At 33.8% G+C, this 23,330-nt stretch overlaps 1 protein-coding gene across 1 annotated transcript; it reads left to right on the forward strand.

Moving 5' to 3' along the window:
• Positions 1-110: 110 nt before the first annotated feature.
• On the forward strand, positions 111-22,558 carry LOC102800968 (protein broad-minded-like). Its single transcript, XM_085500338.1, has 32 exons — positions 111-188; positions 1,354-1,512; positions 2,145-2,300; positions 2,984-3,161; positions 3,945-4,019; positions 4,512-4,637; positions 4,763-4,841; positions 5,064-5,170; positions 5,591-5,652; positions 6,341-6,467; positions 6,663-6,719; positions 7,409-7,511; positions 7,862-7,999; positions 8,172-8,249; positions 8,862-9,004; positions 9,484-9,620; positions 9,934-10,135; positions 10,994-11,146; positions 12,934-13,014; positions 13,165-13,252; positions 13,484-13,602; positions 13,863-13,982; positions 14,340-14,428; positions 14,608-14,718; positions 15,256-15,464; positions 15,788-15,913; positions 16,299-16,452; positions 16,840-16,967; positions 17,972-18,126; positions 18,476-18,616; positions 19,314-19,502; positions 19,823-22,558. Exons 2-32 carry the CDS (start codon positions 1,376-1,378, stop codon positions 19,934-19,936), a joined length of 3,882 nt encoding a protein of 1,293 aa, XP_085356464.1. The 5' UTR covers positions 111-188; positions 1,354-1,375; the 3' UTR covers positions 19,937-22,558.
• The last annotated feature ends 772 nt before the right edge of the window (positions 22,559-23,330 follow it).

Here is a 23,330-nt window from a genome sequence, read left to right on the forward strand (position 1 = left end):
GTAATGTAGTTTGAAAAGACAATTTACGTATGACTCGATTCACATCGAACTTATCTGGACATCGTGAAACTATAGAACTCAAGACGAACTGTAGACGACGTTTTTACTTAAGCATAGGGAGTTCAGCAAAATCCAAGATGGCCGCTTTGTGTTGACAACAAAAAGTGTACTTGCAGCTTTAGCCAGAGGTTCGTTTGAGGATATTTATGCAATTAACAATAGTTTTTTTTAAGTAATCCATGCCTTTTGTGACAAGTGTCTTCTCAGATATAGTGAAATATGTCCCTTATTTACACCGTCGAAATTGTAGTGTAGAACACAGATGTAAAATCTTGATCATCAAGCCCGAGTGTAATGAACTCAAAGCTGGTCAATAATTGTCGTTTTGTTTTACATACTTGATTTCCGGCTTTGAGCTTGTGTCATTCATTCATTCTTCACAGTAGTACTGTGGCATATGTGCGTTTGTTTGAATTATTTGATGAGGTCATTCAGTAGAATCCTATTCCAGCCTCAACGTTTTTACCATGGTATTTTATAGTACTGTATACTTTTCCCTGGGGTTGGAATTTATTCTCACTGAAGGGAAAATAAAATTCAGTGTAAAGTCTAAAGTATTGGTGCAGCATGTTAGCTAACTTTCTCAATATTCGCCAACCACTTTCGTTTTGACCTACAAGTCGAATATTGCCCTGGGCCTTTATTCTGTCACCATCAAATGCTAGTAATTTCTTAAAAACAAAAAAGTATTTTGAATAAGTTTATGAAGTTTTACAGAACTGAAAATCATGACAAATTTTGTTTGCTAACTTACTGCCCCAATAATTCTGAGACTTGGTGTAACTCAAATTAAATTTTAGCTATTTTTCTGCTATTTATTTTCGCATTCATAAAGTATAAACGAACAGCATAATCAATAACATCTGCTATGATTCCAAGTTCTTACTAAATAAAAGTAACTGATGTAATCGTTAAACTTTAGTTTGGTATATGAAATATATTAAATGGACAACATGCGTAGACTATATATAGAATACCAAAGAATACTTTTTAATTAAGAAAGAATATGTGGCACAATATGCAATAACTATTTCAATATGCAAGACCCCTCGATCAGTGGTACGACTTGTTTTCAGTTCTTGTATATCTCTATGCCACTCACACTGGAAATCATATGATTAAAGTTTCATGAAAACACAAAGAACCCTCTTAAGGGTTTGAGCATGACAGTTTTTTTTTTTTCATTTTTGTAGCCTTTTTCATAGTATGGTCATCAAATATAATGATTTATGATTTTTATAATGCATCACATATTATTCTGGAAATTCTGTAGTGATTTATTTTGTTCTACAGGAATACATGTAGCTCTTCCACAATGGCTGATGAAGATTTACTACCAAGTGTTCGGCAACTGATCAGCAAGATAGAACCGACTATCAGATCAGCCAGTTCTGTTGATGAAGCAGAGGAAATGCTTCTGCATCTTGAAGAAACTGATGAGAATTTTCACAGGTAAATTTCTTTGATCTCATAAATCACTCTGAATATCTGTATTACCCTGAAATGCTACAATATATCATGGGGGTTTGCCTCAGCAAACATGGCTCAAAATCATACATTTTGACTATTCAGAACCAATGCTACACATGTTGAATATAATGAAATTTTGATGCAATTAATTTTATTTTTGATTGGGTTCAACATGGCTGACTGTTGTCATTTCCTAATCCATATATTCAACATATACATGTATGCCTGGACCGATCAAGTTCAACTTCACATCAGACATTATATCAGACAAGTGCTGCATTTTTGTCATCATCAAATCCAAAATGTCTGACTAACAGGGACTATGTCATTAATAATTATGCAAAATAATGCTTAAAGCTACAAATTTACTTTTGGTCATTTTGGTTTCAAGACAGGTTACATGTACCGGTATATCATTCAACCATACCATGGTTTACTTATGCACATATCATAATTGCTATATACATGTAACTGACTTTATGAAAAAATAATATACCGGGTAGTGTCAATAATTATAATCTGTATATCTACACAAAACCAAAGGCTGGAAATGTGGCTGAGTTTATCTTTATGTGCCTTCATTCATGCATATAACTTTAATGTTGGCATTGCAGGTATGAGTTCATCAAATATTTACGTAATAAGATTGATACTGCATTGAGTTCTCTCATTGATGAGGAAATTGAAAAAAAGATGGTTGGAGGCCGAGGCAAAGGAAAGGAAGCAGAAAAGATACAAAGTGTGACGGAAGCTGTTGTTGAATCTCCTGTGTGAGTAAATGAAATACAGTTAATAGTTACAACACAGTTAAAAGCAATTCTACTTGTATATTACAGCTTTTTTGAATTACATTGTTCTGCCCAGCCCAAACTCAGTTAATAGGTTCTATCCTGTGTTGGAATTTAACTTTTGTCACTTTTCACAAAATAAAATCTTCAAAAGAAAACATTTTTTAAGTTTAATCTGGACCTGCAGGCAATTGGAATTATATTCATTTGCTCAAAGGGCTAATGTTCAGCTTTTCTTGTTGCTTGTTTTCCTGGGAGACTGCGTTTCTTTCACATAAATAAATACTACCGGTAGTTCTTATCAGACGATATGCATTTGACTGGCCGTCTGTGTATGCATGTTTTCGTCCGTCCATCTGATGTCACTTCTCGAAGATATCTGAACTGATTTTGTTCAAAGACAAGTCATAATGGCACATGCATGCACTTGATTTGTTTTTTTGTTCTTTCAACCAACTGGCATCTATTGTTGTTCCAAAAAACATTTTTTCTCTGAGGTACCCTTGTATGCCTTTTTTATTCAAACTTTGTATTAATACCACCCATGGTGCATGACTGATACATGTCATTTTGTTTTGCAATTTTATTCATATTTTTCATAATAACCAATTTGATACATAATATACCCGGTACTGGTATTCATTAACTCATCATTCATTGCTTAGATATGCTGAGTTAACACAGACCTTGAAACAAACAACCAAAGATGCCATTGATCGACTTTTGGAAACCTTTGAAGAAGATGTTGCCAAGGAACGCAAGATTCTTGAAGGAAGAGTTAGTCCTAAAAAGACAGGTTTTCCATTCAGTGATGATAGCTCATTTGATTCTTCCTTTAACCAGGTTAGTCATTTCAGTTTATATGCACAGGGACTGATGGATTAATATATAATTAGTCCAAATAATTACAGGTAAACTGCAAATGGTCTGTCTGTGCATATTTTCGTGTGTGTGATCAATTCAAGCTTCCCACATACTAACATATTATATCATACTTAAACACATGCATTGTTTCATGATTCAATTCAAGATGGCTGAATTTTAGTGCTAAAATCATCAAAATCAAGCATTTTCTGTTCAGTTACAAAGACTCACAAATAAAATTGTCCCAGTTTGTTTCATGTCTGTCATATGAGTAGCAATCATAATAAATAGTAAAGACATGAATGTCTTGTATTGGCTACAACCAACAACAGTCATACTATGATTACATCTTGTACACTATCATACTAACTACACCAAATTCAATTGACACATTTAAATAGGTCATTGCTTTCTTTCACAATTACAGTTGTTTCTTTCATAAATCAACCCTTTCCTTTTTTTTTTTTTGGATTGTCTTTGAAAAAATACCAACTGAGACTGTAATATTTCTTAACTTGTTTATCAAACATTAATGATTGTTTATTAACTGATTATCTGAAAGTTAAGCAGTTTATCTGAATCAACTGTTTTCATGTCTACGCCCAGCGTCAACACAGATTAGTTTTCTCATACTATCAATTTATACTTGGTACCTAACAACTCATGGTGTTCTATTTTTTTTAGGGTTCTAGATGTACATGTATATTAATATTCTTCACACCCACTATGTATAATGATGCTATTGTTTTCTTTGCATTGTAGGCTAATTTTTCTTTTCCAAATGCAGAAAAATTTCAAATGCTTGCAAATAATCTTGAGTCCTGCCAACCTCTTGAGGTAAGTAAACTTTCTTTCTTTGAAACTGTCACTGGGCGTAATTTATATATATATAAAACAACAGCCTTGTTATGATTGTAACAAGAGAAACAAAAATATAATAGAAATTAAGAAAACTGAGTTTAGACGAGTCACCTTCTTTATTTTGTAAATTTTGTTTTGTTGGGATTATAAGCATGGTACAGACATTAATTTGCCAAGAAAAATGGAAACATAGTGTTCAAAACATTTACAGAACACTACTACAACTGTTTCAAATTTATCCCTTTGAGTGCCAAAAATAGATTAACATTTTCTGTAATTTTCACTGAATTTAATCTTAATTTTGGGACCAAACAAACAAAATGTTACATTATTACAACTTTTTGATCAAAAGATTTGAAAATTTTGCACTAATTTATTTAAAAAAAGAGCAGACTACTAATATAAATAGAACTATTTTGTAGATGATGCCTGAAGTTGAAGGGTTAATGTGAATTTTAAATGTTCTAGGTAAGAAGAGATGCTCTAAAACAGTTATGTCAGTTTCCTCCTGCTGATGTGTTGGCCTGTGATCAGTGGGGTAAACTAAAGAAAGGTTTAGGAGCAGCACTATCAGACAGTGATGAACAGTTAGAAGTAAGTAGTATATTCGAAGAATATTTCACAATAGTAACCTTTGTGGGATGCATTTTTTGACTGTCTGGAATATACTAATACATGTATACTGATTTAATATACTTATTTGTGTATATTTTTTACAGGACAGAAGTTTGAAATTCCATGCTAAAATGTTCTCAACCAATTCGCATACTATCACAAAAGAAGTCTACACAAGTCTTGGTAAGACAATATATTGCATGTCATTTTGAACTTTGTTTGGTTCCTTGATGTCAAAATGTTGACTGATTTAGACTTTTCGGCTAATTTACTGTACTTACATTTTTTTTTAAATGCTTGTATGTAGAATTTTAAACAATCTAGCATACAGTATACTTTTTAATTCATGTTTGCACACCTTCACTCTGTATTTGTAGATTTACTGTTTCTCTTTCTATGTTTCAGTTGATCATCTAGCCACGTTGTTCCAATCACGTAAAAGTAAGGCATCTATAACGACTAGTGAAGGGCTGAATACAAGTGAGCAAAATGTGCAAAGAGTGCTCAGAAAGGTAAGCAGAGATGACTGATAATTTAGGCACACTGAAACAAAAATAAGTATATTTATGTCAAGTTGATACATTCCATGCTAGCCGTAGTAAGCATTTCTGCTCATACAAATGTACATGCATAGGTATTAGAGGCTTACTTCTAAGAACAAATGTACAGTGTTTATCTTTAGGCAGCAATTATATTGTACCAAGTTTTACCACATGAAGTGCAATGGTGTGCCTTAGAATGAAATTCAAGGCTTGAATCTTGGCTTTTAAACCCAGTGTTAAGGCCAAAACTTTCAAAATTGCCTCAGACTGACTGTAATTCTGACGAAAATAGTTGACTACCGGTATTATGAAAGGCTATTCCTTGTTAAGATGAAGTATGGTGGAAGTGAACACCAAATTAAATTTCATCTTCATACTGATTTCTTCCAGTTTCGACTAATGAATGAATTTCAGCGACAAGCACCGTCCTATTGGATTAGATTTCCTGAGAAGTAAGTCTAATATTACAATGATTAAAGTTGTACTCTGTGGCTTGCAATAATTTGGAACAGAAACAACATTTTGTGAATCTATCTACATTGTTACTATATTCAAAAGTGTTAAAAAAAAAAATTTGAACACACAATCAAATGAAAAGCTAAAATGTTCAGACGTGATAAAAATTTTACGTTTTCCCACAATTTGTGCTCTATGAATGCTCTCAGAGGGCAACTTTAATAACTTAGTGTTTGACTTGACCTACCTGTGTGTTATGAGGAGAAAATGCTGAAATGTGTTTGCAGTATACTGTAATCTTCTATCTGTATCTCGCTTATCCCTGATGATAACAAACATTTGATCTTCATATTTAAACTGCCATTGTTTTCATTCAAACATCCATAATGTTTTCTAGTGCAAGCCATACACATAACATAATGATCACCAATTTGGTATTATCTTATATAACAATATGCATACATTGTATACAGGATCATTATAATATGAGGTTATTACGAGGATACCTCAAAGTATACACAAAGACAGTACAGCGAGAGTGTACAGTGTATGGTCTGAGTGTAATATGTCTTATTTTGACCATAGATATATGTTATTTATATGTATGATAAAATCAACATATCTCTTGAAAAATACCAGTATTGTAGTTGTGAAAATATATTGATTGTTTTTGTCTGTTTCCAGATTTGTAGATGATGTACTGGAGAGTACCTTGTCTCTTCTTGCTATTCATACAGCTAGTGAGACCATGACACCATTGCATTATTTGTCATTATTGGATCCACAGGCAATGTGGTTTAAAATGTGGATGGTAAGTCATGCTCACATTACAATTTATTCTGACCATAGAGTTTTATGGAAGTGCATGTGCTACTAATAGAGCAAATACAGTAGTCCTATTCGAAAACAAGCTTCTTCAATGAAAATAGTTTTTCCACATTTTCAATCAAAATTACCACACTCAAAACTTGAAATAATTTTAATGATTGTTTTCATTGATTTCTAGCATTCAAATTATAGCAGAACAGCTGTTATTAGAATCATAAAAAAGCATAGAAACCTGGTGAGTATATTAGTCACTATATTATACATGTACTTACATGGTATATGAGATTTCACTCTCAATTAATTGGTTCTGAGCTCTCATTCTATCTTGAATACTAAAATGGGGTTACTTTGACTGACTCAGTGAGAAGGCAAATGAATGCCTGTGGATGAAATTCATTTACTTATGGATATGACCTGGTTGATGGCGGGATAGTGCATTAAATTGTCACACAGCCTTGTGCCCCAAACAAAAATATGGTTTATGTGGCAAAATACACATTTACCATCAGCTCATGCACATGCAATACAAACAAAATTAGAAGTGACAAGCCTGACATTTCATTGTTTTAAGATGTTAGAATCAAATTTCCCATCAACATTTTTACCATTTTATCCAATAACACTCACACATCCCCCCTCAGGGGATGGAAATGGTTCCGACAACTAAAGAAATATGCAAACAAGAAGAAAAAAAACAAGACAGAGACACCAAGACAAACACTCTCACAAATTCAAATAATTTCAAAATGCCAATGCTGGATAATAAAAATTAAATTTCTGAAACTATTCTGTTTATAATAAAATAATGTTTATCAGGTCACATTAGGAATTCCCCTATACCACATGTCAGTACACAAGTCATTGTTTTCACGCTATAATCTATTTGTTTGATTTGTTTAATATTCACTTATTTAATTTTTTCAGATTGACACTTGTGTGAAGTTTTTAATGGACTTTGTATCATCCAGAAAGATGCCTCAAGATATTGTCAGTGATGTCACTGAAAAGTTGAAAAAAGGAAAAATTGGTAAGAAGTAATTATTTAGTTGTCTATCGGTATGTCAGTGTCATGTCAAATTATATTGTTTAGTAAAAGTATATTATTCTGTGAATTTTACAGTTAATACAACTATTCACCCCTGCAGTGTCGAACATGGTTTTGGTGGCCTTAGCCTTGGAGATTTTTAATGACCATTGCTTTGATTAAATGGACATTGCCATATGAACATTCTTACTGTTCTGGCATTGCATATTTTAAAAACAGAACAATAACTTTGATAACTTTAACAGATAAGTCTAATTTATTCTGTGTTGGAATTCACATATAAACATATTAACACAACTCAAATGTTATAATTTTAATATTCTGCATTATAGGTGAAGACCGAAGAATACTCTTCACTGCACGAGAAGTAGAATATGTGTATTTTGTACATTGTTTGGGAATAGTTGGAGTTGTATTATTGTATCATAATGGCAGAGACTTGTTCCCTGTTAAACATAGAGACAAAGAAGGTACGTGCATTCATAGATAGTGTCATGATAAGACCTGGCCCAGATTAGAAAAGTACATAATGACTGCTGGAGGGGCAAAATCTTATGCATGTTTCATAGTGCCTTGAACAGTTTAAAATATGCAATCAATAAAGTAAATACATCTCTAAATCATGTTGTGTTTTGATTTCAGTTGCTGTCACCGATTTATTGGTAGCATTGATACAGCTTCTATCTGATGGAGGGTCACAACACATGTTAAAAAGAGCTGGTAAGAATATCTTTAAAACTTAGTTAAGTCTAGTATTCTCAATATTAATGCAAACTATGTGTGAATTAGTACAGTGTATTTGTCATTCTTCCAAGTCAGTAAACCTATTTATAGATTTACCATAAGAACGAGACACGAAACTCAGTGAAGCTTGTTGAAAACTTTGTGTTGGATGAAAACAGCTGCAAGGGTAACAACCTCAGAAGGGAAAATTCTTATTACTGTAAAATCTGTATTAAAAGCTGCGGCTTCTATTAAAATGGCACAATGCAACAGAGGGGATGCGGCTTCTATTAGAGCATCTACACATATGAAAAATGGTGAATTTTTGGTTCTCAATTGTTCAAAAAGAATAGGTGCGGCTTCTATTAGGGATGCAGCTTCTAATACAGATTTTACGGTACTACTGCTGGTGATGTGATTCAAACCTACAATAAATTTCTTTGCTTTTTAGTCCAGAACCCTTGTCCACTCGGCCACCAAACCAGGTTACTTGCTCTTCTGCACTTCACAAGTCTTTTGGAGGGTAGAAAAGTGGATTATGTCTATCTGTTACCTTAGCTTTAAATGAAGTCCATTTTTCCTAATGTGTACATAATCAAATATTTCCAGCTGTGTTTGATCCTGGTAACCTTGTTCGTGATGTCCTAAAGAACTTGTCAGCATCCCATGCAGTTTGTTCGGCTTGCATTTGTAAAAATAAAGTGATCACAGAGCTGATAAGTCCAATCAAATCATGGCTACCAGGGAAGAAGGTAATTTCAAGTACAAAATTTTCATTTGACTATATTAGTTGGATGTCATAGGTGACTGGATGGCACTTACTTGGAATTACAAGCTGTGACAGGCGGATTGACTTTGTTATTACTGTACAGGGCTTGACCATTAACTGGGTTTTATTTTTCATTATTTTGACAATGAATGTAATGCATGTTTTTAAAATGTTGTGAATATCTCTGAAACATCAAATCTGCCCAAATTAAACCTGGTGAATATTTCTCTTGGTTTCAATCTGCTTTGAACACTGTCACTGAGTTACTTTTCCAGGGATGTTCATTCTTTAATTTGTAGTATGCATAGACATGTACTTCTTATTTTAATACAGCATACCTGGGTAAAAAGGAACAAAACACAAATGATAAATGAATTGTAGAATGATCAATATCCAGCTATATTCTCGCTAATATTGCAGTGTTGATAACAGTACACTTTGCTTCACTCTATCTGTTCACAGAATAAAGCACCATCCAAGTTACCCAAGGAGTCTACATTACTGCACATAGCTGAGATACTGTCTGTATTGGCATCCCTACAGTGTGGTAGACAGATACTACTGTATGGTGAATCAAAAGAAAGATTACAAACCAATAAGTAAGTCTTCTCATTAATCCAGTTTGTGCCACTTTTTCCAAGAATACTCTCCTAGTATATTCGATACATGTATGTATTCCTGTATTTTAGGTTCATAGCCAGGTGAAGTGCATGATGGGTGGAACATATCTCTGGTTTGTGTGTTCATTCCTGCCATTTGTCTTTTATAGGCAATATTCAAATTGAAATTGTAAACTGTGCTGATGTTTCCATCCAATATGGCTGACTGACTGCGATTTTTCCACTGAATGTACCAAAAAACATGTTTAAGTGAATGAGACTTGCACATAACATGCATTCATATTTTTTCTAGATCAGCTCCCATGCATTCCATAGTGGAATTTGCTAAGAAGTCTTTAAGTCATTCTCTGTCAACAAGCCTGGGCCCACCACCATCAAGAGCAGTGGTTGGTGCATATGTATTTGTATGTAGACAGTTGTACAGTAACTGTGAAGGTTTACATGTGCTTTATCACTATGGCTTACACACCTATATCGCTGATGCTTGGAAAGAGGTATGTAGCAGCAGCTGTGATATAAACAGAAAAATTGTTTCCATAAAACGTATTTGTTTATTGACACGTGAGTTGTATCCTACTTTTTTTGATGTTATTTGTCGTCATGTGTAGCAGTATTAATTTGAACCAGTTTACTGGTACGATATATCGAAATTCACATGTCTCATGTAAATACTCATTGAATTCAGACAGCACATAATGCAAGACATTCAATGAATAAAATTAACCCAGGCATTTCTGAAAAACATTGAACCATATCGGTTAAACCATGTCTGGGAAATTATGACTCCAAACTGTTCCACTGACATTACTTGAAACCCTATAGTTTTTCAGATTTTGACCAAGCAGGGATTAAGAAAGTTTTCCTGTAGCATGCAATGTACAGGACCCAAATCTACACAGTAGTTTCACATAAGTCTTTCTTACGAGTAATATCTATTCTAATGATATATGCATAATGTTAACCAGGCACCTGCGCTGTTAGGACAGCAGTAGTGCATATTTCCCTGCAACACTATTTATTGATTGGTAAAATTGATTTCCAATGTGTATCACCAGCACCACATAATGTGCAACATGTAAATTCTGTGAAATACATGTATCAGCATATACCATATCTTGACTGGCTGCGGACATCTTTGTGGATATAATAGAATAACTAGCTAGTATCTTGAAAATCACTTTGCCAATCAATAAACAAGTGAATTTGTAATAGATGTCTCAGTCTCACATGTGCCGAGTGTTATTCAGTGTGTACACTGATGCATATTAAAAAACACCAGATGGGAAAATGTGAGTAATATTTAATGTATTAATCAACAATCTTACTTGTATTGTTATGTAATGTTATTGTAGGCAAAAGAAGAATGTGAGAGAGCACCAACACCAACCCCCGATACTGAAGGTGACACAACTTCACAGAGTGGTAACAAACAAGAGTGTGTTGATGCATTTGCATGGGAGCAGATGCTAGTGGATAATTTATTAAATTTTGCAGGTACACCTAAGGTAAGTTGTACATGCACCCCACATACACTGTATATTACTGTGAACAAAAAAACAACCAAACTGCAGTATTGCAATATAGCTCACTGTTTTTAGCTCCGCTGTCGACTTTGTCGAGCGGAGCTTATCATATGAGTGATTGTCCGTCGTCGTCGTCGTCCGTCGTCGTCCGTGTCAATGTTTTACTTTTTCGACTTCTTCTTGAAAACTACAAGCCTGAATGCTTTGATACTTGGTGTATATGTACCTTGGGTAGACCTCTCTTAGGTTTGTTCATTTCATGTTGATATCTTCAATTCTCTAATTTTGGTGAATATTTTTGTCATTTTTGGTAAAAAGTGATATTTTCGACTTCTTGTTAAAAACCGCAAGTGCAAATGCTTTGATAATACATATATAGGTACTACATGTGGACCTCTCTCAGATTTGTTCATTTTGTAATGATATCTTTAATTCTCTAATTTTGGTGAATATTTTTGTCATTTTTGGTAAAAAGTGATATTTTCGACTTCTTGTTAAAAACCGCAAGTCCGATTGCTTTGATATTACATATATAGGTACTACATGTGGACCTCTCTCAGATTTGTTTATTTTGTGATGATATCTTCAATTCTCTAATTTTGGTGAATATTTTTGTAATTTTTGGTAAAAAGTGATATTTTCGACTTCTTGTTAAAAACCGCAAGTCCGATTGCTTTGATATTACATATATAGGTACTACATGTGGACCTCTCTCAGATTTGTTTATTTTGTGATGATATCTTCAATTCTCTAATTTTGGTGAATATTTTTGTAATTTTTGGTAAAAAGTGATATTTTCGACTTCTTGTTAAAAACCAATAGTTCAATTGCTTTGATATTACATATATAGATACTACATGTAGACCTTTCTCAGATTTGTTCATTTTGTGATGATATCTTCAGTTCTCTAATTTTGGTGAATATTTTTGTCATTTTTGGTAAAAAGTGATATTTTCGACTTCTTGTTGAAAACTGTAAGTCCGATTGCTTTGATATTACATATATAGGTACTACATGTGGACCTCTCTCAGATTTGTTCGTTTTGTGATGATATCTTCAATTCTCTAATTAATTTATTTTGGTGAATATTTTTGTAATTTTTTGGTAAAAAGTGATATTTTCGACTTCTTGTTAAAAACTGTAAGTCTGATTGCTTTGATACTATTCATATTGTTCATTTTCTAATCATGTCTTCAGTTCTTTAATTGAAATGTGCATTGCTAACAGCGGAGCTATCTCAGCTGATAGGCTGCTTGTTTAATAACCTGATGTATACAGTGTGTGGAAATCAATATTGATATCAGCTTATCATTGCAAACTGTTACACTTGAACTATCAATATTGCTATTTTGTTTGCAAAACAGTGAGCTATATTGCAATAGTGCTGGTTGGGTTGTTTTTTGCTCACATAATAGTAAACAACTTACATCATGGTGAAGCTTTCAAATTATTTACTAGTGTAGCTATTTGTCACATTTGATTTACTGTAGAATACTTTATTTTCGCTTGGAATTTATTTTGCTATTTTCGCTGAAAGGATGATTCCGTGAAAATAAAATCCAGCAAATATAGTTTTTTCCCTATATTTCACATTCAACTCGTCAAAAATCAGTGAAAATAAATTCCATACAAAACACCCAAAATGCCTTTTCAGCGAAAATTAATTCCAGCGAAAATAAAGTATTTCACAGTACTGTGTGGGACATAAATAATAAGCATGTAGAAAGATGATATTTGACATTATAAATGTGTTTTATTATTGTTTATAGGGTTTATTATTATTACAACAAACTGGAGCCATTAATGAATGTGTTGAATATATGTATGTCAGATATGCCAAAAAGTTACAGGTAAGTGTTATGTTCATATGCATCAATTCATAGTCAGAGCCAAAAAAAAAATAATTATCAGCGTTGGTATTCAGAAGCTGTACACTTTTATTTATTTAATATATATTATGCTTGGTATATCTATAAAAATCATTATTGATTAATGCACAGGTTAGCAGACATGAGAAATTTGGTTATGGTACCATGGTCACTCAAGTAGCAGCAACTGCACCAGGCATGGTTGCTTTACAGAGCACAGGTTAGGGTTTTCAGTAATTTATTTAAATAAGTATACAAGTATGTTTTTAATTGGTTAACAATTCATATTTAACTATTTATCTGTACTTGGATACATTCATCATTTGATTTCCAGTTGTCCTTGTGAAAGTGATTTGGTGATTTGTGTTTTATTATTTTGGAAATATCTTGTTTACTACTGTTTGATATATTGTACATTATTGACATGAGAGATATTCATGTATTATGACAGGTTTCATCAAAGCTTTACTGACTGTGTTATGGTCTGTATTGGAATGTAGTCAAGATGAGAGGAGAATTGTAAGACCCACTTCAACACCGATAGATGCTGTTGATAGAGCAGCTCATAAGGTAAATAAACTAATCTTTTCTTCATCAGTGTACATATGTGTACATGTATGTAAGTAAGTAAAAAAATCAGTGTAAATGCAATAGAAGAGAATGAAGGACTACTAACCGATAGTATAGTGGTTGTCGTATCAGACTCGTGATTGGAAGACCTAAGTTGAACATTAAACTCCTATCCTGGGCAAGTGTGCCACAGACTCAATAGGAAGGTTAAATGTGATTTTGATATTCATTTGATATATTTCTGTATGTCTTTATTCCAGTCTTTTATGAATCTGATAAATGTATTATCAGCATACCCTGCTGTGTATGAAGTAATAGCAGATCAACAACTATCAGAGAGAGATTCCTATTCATTCAGGGAAATACCTACCACTATCACAGTAAGTATACCTGGTATGTGTTTGTGGTTTCAAGATATACAACCAAGGACAGAATAGTGTGTGTATGTAAATTTTTAGTTTGCCACAAGTTATCAATATTCTGTGCTTTATTATCTACCATCATGTCTCATCTCTGTGGCAGTGCTTTCAAATCGGCTTCAAAGGGATTACTGTACAATACGTCTACAGTCATTGTTTGTACTTTAGCTGATAATTCATTCTCAAAGCATTCTCTGCACTCATCTGGTTTTGACACGTTTCACGCAGTCATAACAAATGCTATTATACCACTGGCACCTTGTGTTCAGTTGATAGATCTTGTATATCTGTTGGTAAGCTGTCATTTATATGTTTCAGGGCATAATTGAGCGTCTCATTATGGTGAATACTCCTGGGAAAATTCATTCATTATTTAACGTGGAACAATCTCATGTGTTTGGACTCAGGTAAGACAAGCTACATTATCATTTGCTGTGTGTCTGTTGTTATGCTATATAAAGGTAGAAGTGGGTGAGTTTTGGTGTTGTGGGGGATGGGGTAACAGAATGTAGAAATGTCCTAATAACTGTGATTTGGAATGTGGTTTGTGATTTGAATGATAAATTCTATTAACATTTGATTGTAGGATTCTCAGTATAATGTGTTGCTGTTTGGATTCACTTCTATTGCTGGAAACTCAGTATAAAATACTTGACATGCTGTTACAAGGGCAGCAGCTGAATAGAAGAGAGGAAGGGTGAGTTCATGTCATTAAGGTGATATTCACTTATCATAATATAATATTGCTAAATCACCATTGATTTCCACACACTGTATATACCCCCCGGTAATATGAGATTATTAAAAAAGTGCCACAAAGTATTCACAGGCAGTTTGGTAGTAATACTGACTGATGGGTAGTGATGGTTGATGCAATCCTGTACTGCCTGGGTGCATACTTTGCTGCGTTCTTGTTATAAACTTACTATTAAACATTTTTTACCCACTTTTAATAATAATTCAGTGCAAAATGCTGGCAAGGATATTTTATAAGATTCATGTTAGTTGATGGTTGCGATATAAATAATCTGGAACATGTTGGTAACATAGTTTCCCCCAAATAAAAGAAATTTCAAATGTTGGATATTTAAACATATTTTTGAATGAATGCAAGTTTGGCTTTTACAAAATGTCTATCGTTTTTCGGTGCTATGCATGATGTAGGTCTGTAGTCATGCAGTAGAATTAGGAGGTCTATATAGTGTTTTGATATTTGAATATTTCCCTTTAACAGGAGTAATGAGTTCATCATTGACATGGTGTCTGTAGAAAACAACCATATACTAGTACGAACACATGTGGTAGGTGGACCATCCGAAAGAATATTACCACCACGTATGTTGAATAACGGCGATGATCCTTACCCATGGCCACTCTTCTCACAATTCCCAGTACCAAAGAAGTATACACCATCATTGACAAGACCATCAGCAATGAAACAAGGTACACATTTTTATTTTATTTTTCAAAATATACCCAGTTTCAAATCTCGACCGAGATTGTAGCGATACAAATCCAAAAATCCAAAATGATATTTAAATGATAAATGACAGTGCATATTTCTATAAAGTGGTTACTTTATTGTCCCCATCAAAAACAATTAGTCTAAGAATACATGTATACTGTTGATTATATTTTCGGTGGGATATGTGAATAGTGCCACAGGAAGTGGTCTGATTATTAATTTCTACTTATTTTAAACAGTTTAGATACATTGAACACAACAGCATTACTTGTACTGACATATTAATCTCTTGTCTTTCCAGAAAATGAGCTGTCTAAATTCCTCATTAGTAGCAGGAATGAAGATGTGAATTCACTGTGGTTAGATAAATGTAGAAAAGCCTTCTGTAGTTTATTGACAAGGAAAGCAGATCTCGCTACAGGCAAGGGTAAGTTCAGTAATTCATATAGTAGTAGACGCGATCATATGTTAGATAAATCCACCAGTCAGTTATACAACTATGAATGCCTGTAATTTAATCTTAGATTACACATATGTGTAATTTTGCCAATGAAAAAAGATAAGGAATGTGTGCTTTCAAAAAAATAATGGACACAGCAACATTATTAAAAAGTATTAGCAAGCGAAATTAGGTTAAGCATTAATGTCAGTGAATTTGAACATTGTATCTTAATGGGGTATGGTGCCTCCCCCACCTCCTCTACATAATAAATATTGAGAGACGAAGCATTTAGATTTGATGAGCCATGTGTATAATGACCACAAATTGCCTGATGTATATATAGTAATTACATTGTCTATTTTGATGACAGTGTTAGTTGATATGTTGGAACGAGTTGTTGCTGCTCAGCTGAAAAATCCTGATGAGAGTATATTTCCCCAGAAGAATTTCAATGCAACTGATAGTCAACTGAAAGCCCATAAATTACCTGATGTACAAATATCAGGTATTAGAATGGCAGTCAGGTATGTTCAATTTTTTTACCATCTCATAGCTAGTCTGGCCTTCTGCTAACCTTCTGCCAGTCATTTTAGATTTGGCTATAACAAGGTGTGTCACTTTGCCACCAGGAATTTTTGTGCACCAGGAAACTTTGTGCACTTGTCTGCAGAAAAGTAAACATCAGGAAAACGTGTGTTTAATTAATAAGTTACATAATAAGCAGTATATTTCTATTTTCTATATGAATTTAAAAACAATATTGTGATCTTTCATTATGTTGTGTTTTTCCTGTTTTTTTAAGTGGCTAAATAAGTTGGTATTTCATGCTTAGCAGAATGCTAAGAATGCATAGAATTGGTTGGCATAATGCTTATATTATAATCACTCATTACATGTCTTTAACCACACAGGTATGGTCTGCATCTTAAAATACTAAATAACAACAATGAAAGCAATGAAAAGCTGACAATGTTACTGAAACAGTGTAGACATTATCTCAGACAACAGCAGCAACAGAGAACTGTCAACTCAGACATACGTATCCTTTGTACCTTTTGATTAGGTTTAATTGCTTGCAGGGCCTGTCTGGTTAACAAGGCTCATAATTTAATAGACATTATTAATCAAAGAAAGCTTAGGAAGAACTCTCATGTGCTGAAGGTATTGGAGGCATGAAGTACAAATGCTATATTAAAAGAACATCAACAATACACATAAAGCAAAAATCGTGTTTATTGCATGCAAAATTATTGAAATACTTATTTTGACCATAGTCTTTGTCCTATATTTTTACACAAAGCACTCGTAATGTGCTTCTAATAGAGCAAATACAGTATTTAAAAAATATAACAGCAATATAACAACAATTCAAATATTTAATGATATAATCATCATATATGATGGGTTGATATTTTGATCATATTGTTTGTCAGACAACACAATTATAGCACTGGTTGCATGTCCCTATACTTGGTACATTGCATTTATGCATATTAGGAAATACACACGAAAATAATAACAGGTAATTAATATTCATGGATTTTAACCCTCACGTAATCAGATCTGTGGATAATTTAAAAGTATCTATGTACATAGTTTCATTAAAATTTGATCAGTGGAACTCAAGATATAAATTTATGCAAATTAGGTAATTAGTGAGCACAAAATTTAATCCTAAACTGAACATGTATATGGCTTATCTCTAAGCATCTACATGTGTATGTATCAAGTTTCATTGAAATTTGTTTAATGGTGCACGAGAAGCAAGTGAACATTAAAGTTTCATTAAAATCTGATTATTGGTTCTTGAGATATCAGTGGAACAGATGCACACACAGATGCACTAACCGCAAAGACTCCCATTGTGTGCTTTGCACACAGGAGTCAAAAATTGGGGAATGGCTCATGATTTTATCAACCATTTGCATAAACATTATTTGATTTGATGTGATTTGATTTATTGTAACTCTTGTATAACTAGATTGCATATTCAGTAAAGACTACTTCTGTTTCGTTAAATTCCTTGACTGTTGTTGTTCTTAGGTTTTTTACAGCAAGACTACATGGGACATGATTGGTTTGCTTCTACTCTATTTCTAATGTGCTCAGGTAACCGAGATAAGAGTTGGAACTTACTCCACAAATTCTCCTCACTGGTAGCATCAGGATATCTCTGGTTGCCAAGGTTACATAAATCGGTAAGTATATGTAACTGATGAGTCTATACTTCTTGTTGTAACATATCTGCTTACATTAGGCATGACACTTTCAGTATTTTTCTTGTACTAGATAATAAGTGTCCACCGTTTTCTGACCATTTATCTATAGTTGGGGATTGGACATGGGGATTGATCCTGTAGCATTGTGTGAATTTGTAATATTTGTGAGACAGAATCATCAATAGTATTGAGTGATTTCTGTTTTGTTTCAATATTTATCAAATAGATTTATACTTCTGTAAGATGTGATTGATAATCAGTTATCAGACCATGCAATCCTACCTGGTGTGTATTTTGACAATGAGGTTATCTATTTTTATTTCTATAGGCTTTGGTTCCTCGTCACCTGACTAGCAGTGGAATCAGTCCATTGTTTTCTACTACCGGCCATAATATTGAATTGTTATTACAAATGGAAGTACCACTAGCATTCTCAGCATTAAAAATGTGTGGATATACCCCCTCACAGGCAAGTCATGTCCTCCATTACATATAGCGTTCGTGTTCCAACAGTTGTTGTAGTGCATGTGTATTGAAAGATATTCTTGAAATTATGTACATATCACAAGACCATTCATGGATTTCTCATTGATTATATCACTAATCCACTTACATTCCTTGAACCTTGAACGACTGTCATGTCATTTCACCCCACCCCCCCTCATGTGTACGACTCCCTCCAGATTGCAAACTGCGTGACCAGAAATGAGACTCTCCAAACAGACAATGTGCCTTTTGGAGATCCTGTTTGCGAGTGAAACAAAGACCCATGTGGACAGTAATTGCAAACATTTTTTGAGCAACAACTAATACTTGCAATTTAAATAAAAACAGCTGGTGTGATCCTCCCTAAGTTACAGACTTTTTATGACATTTTCATTTTTGAGTAAAATAGCAATAGAGAGTTTGAATTTATTTGTGAGCTTCTTCATTTGCAGCATAGAGTTTGAGTTTGTTTGAGTGACTTACTGAAATTTAGTTTAGTCGTTTTTTAAGTTGCCAGTGTTTTAATAAATGTTTTCATGTATTTGTAAGGATCATTATAAAGATAACAAGTGCACATGCAGCATTAGCCATGCCATAACCAAGTTACTGCATATAATCAAATAATTTTTCAAAACAGCAAATCATGAACGATAACACTCACAATGACATCTTAATTTCAGATTTGCTTACATTGGTTGCGACAGTGCTTCTGGAATTACTTGGATTGGCAAGATATCTGTCACTATATTTGTGTGTGTGTTCTTATGGGTATAGACTACCAAGTATACATGTGTGTTGCTATATTCCGGTATTTACAACAAAACATATTGACACATGCACAAAACAGAAATTTACAGGTTTACTTCAAGGTAAGTGAATGGCAATCTTCACAATTCTGTCAGCAATTGTTACCTTATGACTTGCAGTTTATTGAGCCTGAAAGTCCGAAAACAGAGATTTTGTATGTTTTAACCTTTGTGGGTGCGTTTCTGCATCTTCACAATGTACATATGCACATGCATTTGTATTGCAATCTAAAATGCGATATACATTAAATTTTGCATTGAATTTCACTGGCTACAAACAAGATGCTCCCTGATTGGCTAACCTTTTTAGATGCAGGGTTGGTTAGCCAATCAGTTACAATCTAATCCATATTTTCTCCCAATGACCTATTACTTTGTTACAGGAGGAACCTATTAGAGGATTTCAAGTTGGAGCACATCTAGAATACATGCAACAATTGGAACAGAATTACAGACAGTTGATTCTGACGGATATGAAGAATATAACCAAACCATGAATAATGTGTGTAACACTGCTGTACTGTATTAAACACTGCATGCAGCCATGGTTAAAGTTGGGTAGTACAGTCAAACTTAAAGTGCCTGTGAAATGGCTGCTATTTTCATGCCTAAAATTATCCATTGATACATAAATATTATTAATTTTTATCTTTCTAAGCATGAATTATTTTTTTTAAGTGAAAAAATGTGTTTTAAACTCAGTCTACGGCAACTTTATTTTTGTGTATTTTAAAACAAGGCTCCTCATTTGCATACAGAAATTCCCCTTTTGACGTCAGAAGGGGAAGTCGCATGGCAGCTTGCATTGCCGATATGTGTAAATAAGGCAAATTTCTTGTGCAGTTTTCTCGTCTTTGACTAAATTGTCATTTATGTACTTGTTCGTCGAGGAAGAATGGACCATAATGAACACATAGTATCAATTTTTGTTGCATGGGGTTGAGTTAGATGCGAAACATGTCCGTTCTGGTGTAGCTGGTCACCGTGATCGTCACCGACACTGGCACACGTTTGTACACTGTCGCTGAACAAAATAGAATTTGACGTCGGTATTATCTCGTTATTTAGCAGGTTACTAGGCACGTCACTACACTGTTTTATTTCATCGATCGTCTGGGTAAAACTTTCAAAATTAAAATAAAAGAGAACATATTTTGACATTCTAAACATTAGACTATAGTGATCACTATAAAGTAATTAAAAAAAACGACAAATCACAGTTACTAAATAAATGACAGTTGCGTGGAAATAAATTGATATTTTGTTGAAATAGGTGAACACATCGGGTCACGACGAGGGCAAGTGCGTTAAAAGCGGCGTTCAATTGGACAACAAAAATAATCGAGATGGACACACATACAGATAAATTCAGAGTGGATTCGAGTTAGCGTGATCCATGGCGTGATTGTCATAATTATAACATCATATTAAAACTTTGGTGGAAACACATTGACCAAGCCCGGATTCTTATTTCATAAATTATTATTCAGATCAAGCTGCAAACATGGAGGTAAAATAAGAACAGAGGTGTGAATTCGTCGTTCAACACCAATCACCAAACAATTCAGAAACTTTCAGCCTTCGAAAATGAAAACAATTAGCAGTGTGTAAGGGCTGTGTAATTTCCTGTTTGTTTGATGCTTCGTTTTCATGTCACTGTCAAAATTATTGCTACCTTTTACTTAACTGGGACTAAATGATCTATATAAAACGATAATCAGGATCGCAAAAAAAAGTCAACTCATTTGAAACACTTGCCGGACGTCTCTCTCTCTTCTAAAATCCGCCTCGGTGATCATGTGCTGGTCCGTAATCTATTTCTTTCAAAAGTGTTGCGCCAGGTTTACATTGTTGGAGTTTCTCTTTAAACCTAGTTTGTTTGTTTTTTCATGGAGGAGGACAGTTTTTCCACACAAAAAAAGCATCTGAGGTTAAGTGGTCTTCGTCCATTGATGCCGCACCTTCGGATCGATTAGAAACGTGTGAATACATACACTATGACTATACGTTTCACTGCAACTGCCCACAACACATCTAAAAACTCTCTGAAAAAAAAATTAAATAGACAAAAAAAAAAAGAAAAAACGCCGACCGAAAAGTGTATATCGTTTAAAACTATACTGAATGTTCAGTGTAATTACGGCTCGGGGGTATGACTTCCTCTCACATTTTTGTCATTTAGTGGCGCACTTTCGGCGAGAGTCGGAAATCCGGAAACAGTCGACCGTTTCAGGATAGGTGGGCGTGGCTACAACACGAGAAATGTGTCAAATTTACTTGGATACGAGTAATCATTTTCAGCGAAAAAAACAATAACTGCCCATTTCAGTGGGACACAGATCTGAAATGGGAAACGTGAGGATGGGCATTGCACAGGCACTTTAAAGCTGTACTACCATGACAACATTTCAACTCCATTCAGGACATTACTACTTGGAGTCCAGTACTGGGTACAGTTCATTGATACACGTTATATGACTATATAAATAATCAGTACATATTTAGTCAAAACACTGCTTTTACTGTAGGCCATATTGAGAACTTCAATCATTTTTATTCATTTCATGAAAGCCTAAGTTAAGAATAATAATGATAAAGCACTAAACAGAAATGATAGTCAAATGTTGTTTGTTAAAATTACTACTACTGGTATATATGTGATGACAGAGCCTCATAAATTTATTATAAATATGGGTCAGCTATAAGTTGTATATGTACATAGTTTTGTCACTATTATGCCAAACTAAGAAAAGTCATAAATTTTATATATAATATGATTGTGTAATTTTAAGATTAATGACATACAGCATTCAAATCATTTTTATACCAAAGATTAAGTTTATTATCTCCACACCCCCCCCCCCCCCCCCTGGTGGTACCGGTATTGGCTCCACCTGTGAATACGGTATTTCCATTTCAAAACATCCTTTCTACTGCCAGCATAAATTATCATTTTTTTTACCTAAAACCTGTATGTCACATCTTGTAATTGTAGCCTATGATCAAGAATAAGTTTGCTAATTAATTGGGTGGAATTATCACTTGTATATTGTGGATGTAAATTTATTAAGCTCCATATTATATGTATGAATTTCTTAATATTAAATTTTACTATCAAATGAATGGTTTCCTCTTGTTCTTCTAGTATTTATAAAGCTATGGTACCGGTAGAATGTATAGTAGAATATATGACTACTGTCACTGCCACGTTTTGAACATCAAAAGAGAAATATTTTCTGGTTTCTGGTTTGCAATCTTGAGATCGTTACATGATTATAACTAGTTAGTTCAAACCACTTTTACGAGAGCATGGTGTTTGGCACAAGACACACCAGCAACTGTTATTTGACATGCAAGACTGCATCAGTACATTTTGTTTAATTTGTATAACTTTCCATTGTCATTCATCAGTTTATAGGATTAGATGAAATAAATTACACGGTCAGAGCTCACCCCCCCCCCCCAATACAATATCGGAGCTGAACACATTTTCACAGTGCTGTAAAATGCTGATGTGTAACAAAGTATGGTAATACATTCCTATTACTCTCAGTTGGACAAATTCCTTCACAAACCTTGATCTGATTTACCTTTCATTGTTGTTTCATATATCAAACTTTTACAACATTCACAGTGGTGCCTATCATTGTTACTGCTTTATATAAACTAGAGTTTATAACTGCAGATAGTATGTTCAAGTTTCAATAAGCATTCTATTACAGCTATTCTACGATTCATCTCAGTTGCCAGGCATTTCTGTAAATTTGGGATAACACCATAAAATTATCTATCCCAGCAGTGATCACTACACGTATACTCCTAAATTACCTGAGCTACAATGTAGGTACTGTACAACATCTATTACTTTAGCTTTAGCCATCTGGGCTCTGA

The sequence above is a fragment of the Saccoglossus kowalevskii genome, chromosome 6 (assembly GCF_978046115.1).
Source record: "Saccoglossus kowalevskii chromosome 6, keSacKowa6.1, whole genome shotgun sequence".
In the NCBI taxonomy this organism is placed as follows: domain Eukaryota; kingdom Metazoa; phylum Hemichordata; class Enteropneusta; family Harrimaniidae; genus Saccoglossus; species Saccoglossus kowalevskii.